This window comes from Limulus polyphemus, unplaced genomic scaffold (genome assembly GCF_000517525.1).
Source record: "Limulus polyphemus unplaced genomic scaffold, Limulus_polyphemus-2.1.2 Scaffold10032, whole genome shotgun sequence".
In the NCBI taxonomy this organism is placed as follows: domain Eukaryota; kingdom Metazoa; phylum Arthropoda; class Merostomata; order Xiphosura; family Limulidae; genus Limulus; species Limulus polyphemus.
In genome coordinates, this window is record NW_013675642.1 from 1 (window position 1) to 2,110 (window position 2,110).

General features: G+C 37.1%; 1 protein-coding gene across 1 annotated transcript in view; it reads right to left on the minus strand.

Annotated features, from left to right (window-relative positions):
- Positions 1-365: 365 nt before the first annotated feature.
- The window catches only part of LOC106476197 (tryptase delta-like), a gene marked incomplete at its 3' end in the record, with an annotated part of 9,920 nt that continues 8,175 nt past the window's right edge, over positions 366-2,110 (minus strand). Inside the window, exons 3-4 of the mRNA XM_022380128.1 lie at positions 1,735-1,841; positions 366-664 (exon numbers count right to left, since the gene is read on the minus strand). Of these exons, the coding sequence (XP_022235836.1) occupies positions 366-664; positions 1,735-1,841 (406 nt within the window). The remainder of the gene's footprint in view (positions 665-1,734; positions 1,842-2,110) is intronic.

A 2,110-nucleotide genomic window follows, 5' to 3' on the forward strand; every position in this document is an offset into this window, starting at 1 on the left:
CACCAGACTGTATCAGTAACATACCATATTCTACCTTGCCCCAGACTGTATCAGTAACATACCATATTCTACCTTGCACCAGACTGTATCAGTAACATACCATATTCTACCTTGCCCCAGCTGTATCAGTAACATACCATATTCTACCTTGCCCCAGACTGTATCAGTAACATACCATATTCTACCTTGCCCCAGCCTGTATCAGTAACATACCATATTCTACCTTGCCCCAGACTGTATCAGTAACATACCATATTCTACCTTGCCCCAGCCTGTAGCGGTAACATACCATATTCTACCTTGCCCCAGACTGTATCAGTAAGATACCATATTCTACCTTGCCCCAGACTGTATCAGTAACATACCATATTCTACCTTGCCCCAGCCTGTAGCGGTACATTCAGCACCTTGAAATTCTTCGTTTTCTTTTGGTAGACATATTGGCTGCACGAATTCAGTTAGTTTCACGGGTTCAGATAACCTCATCATAGCAATATCTTCGTCATAGTTCTGGAATCGATTGTAAGTCAAAACAAGTGATACGTTGTATGTTTTTTCAGTGCCTTCCTGTATAGTTTGGTGGTGCTCTCCCACCAACACTTTCCAAAAGATTGCCTGGGGTAGGGAAAACAAGGGACTGTCGAAAGATAAGGGACGTAGTGATCTGATTATTGAAAATTAATAAAAAAACAGGGGAATCTTGTACGTTAAATCATATAAAGGTGTTAAAAACTACTCAAATGAGGTTTTAAAATGTTTACTAGGTTAACAAGTCAATATATTGACGTGTTGACAACAGTTGTCACCTTAAGGTGTTGTCAATAAATACATGTGATGTGTCGTCATCAGGTACATGTTGACGTGTTGTTATCAGGTATCACCTTAAGCTGTTGTCATTAGATACATGTGATGTGTCGTCATCAGGTACATGTTGACGTGTTGTCATTAGACACATGTGATGTGTCGTCATCAGAAACATGTTGACGTGTTGTTATTAGGTGTCACCTTAAGCTGTTGTCATTAGATACATGTGATGTGTCATCATCAGGTACATGTTGACGTGTTGTCATCAGGTGCCACCTTAAGGTGTTGTCATTAGATACATGTTATGTGTCGTCATCAGGTACATGTTGGCGTGTTGTTATCAGGTGCCACCTTAAGGTGTTGTCATTAGATACATGTGATGTGTCGTCACCAGGTACATGTTGGCGTGTTGTTATCAGGTGCCACCTTAAGGTGTTGTCGTTATTTGCATATTGACCTATTGTCATTAGGTGCCACGTTAATTTGTTGTCATCGGGTGCATGTGGAAGTGCAGAAACGTTATGTTATTTCCAAAAATCTATTTTAGCTATTTTAAGAGTGTTGTAGTAATACATCATTTGATTAAAAATAATGTATTATTCATCTCATGATACGTTTTTTACAGTTAAAATTAAGTAAGTCATTTCTGAGGTCATAAACGATTTGTATAAATTAACAGAAAAATCATAGACAGTAAAATGTTTAAATATACAAAATATTAAGAAGTATAACTATACAATCAATGAGATAAACAGACACATAAATAGAAAAAAAGACTAAGAAATAGACAGAAAAATATAGTCAGAGAGATGGAAGGACCGATAGAAATATTGACTCAGATATTGACAAAAAAAAATAATATAAAAAAGATAGAGAAACGGAAAAGTAGAAATATAAGTGAGATATCGGAAGGTAAACAATTAGGCGTACTTGATGATACAGTGAGCTGCAGTCAGGATCCACTGTCTATGAACCAAAATCCCGCCACACCAGTGCCCCAACGGACCGTATTGAGGATGGGTCAACCGCAGAGAAATCTGATATAAGAAATTAGGTTTTGTCAGAAATCTAACAACACTAAAGGTGGACATTGAGTTCACACCAATAAAGAAAGAATAAACCAGAAAACCAACACGTACATGAAAAGACAATATATTGTCATAATCTCCATGAAAATACTTATAGAAGAACAAGATAATAAGAAACTTTCTGTGATATATCACGTGCAGAATACAGAAGAAAGAAGAAGCTTTCTGTGATGTTTCACGTGCAGAATACAGAGGAATGAAGAAGGAAGAAACTTTCT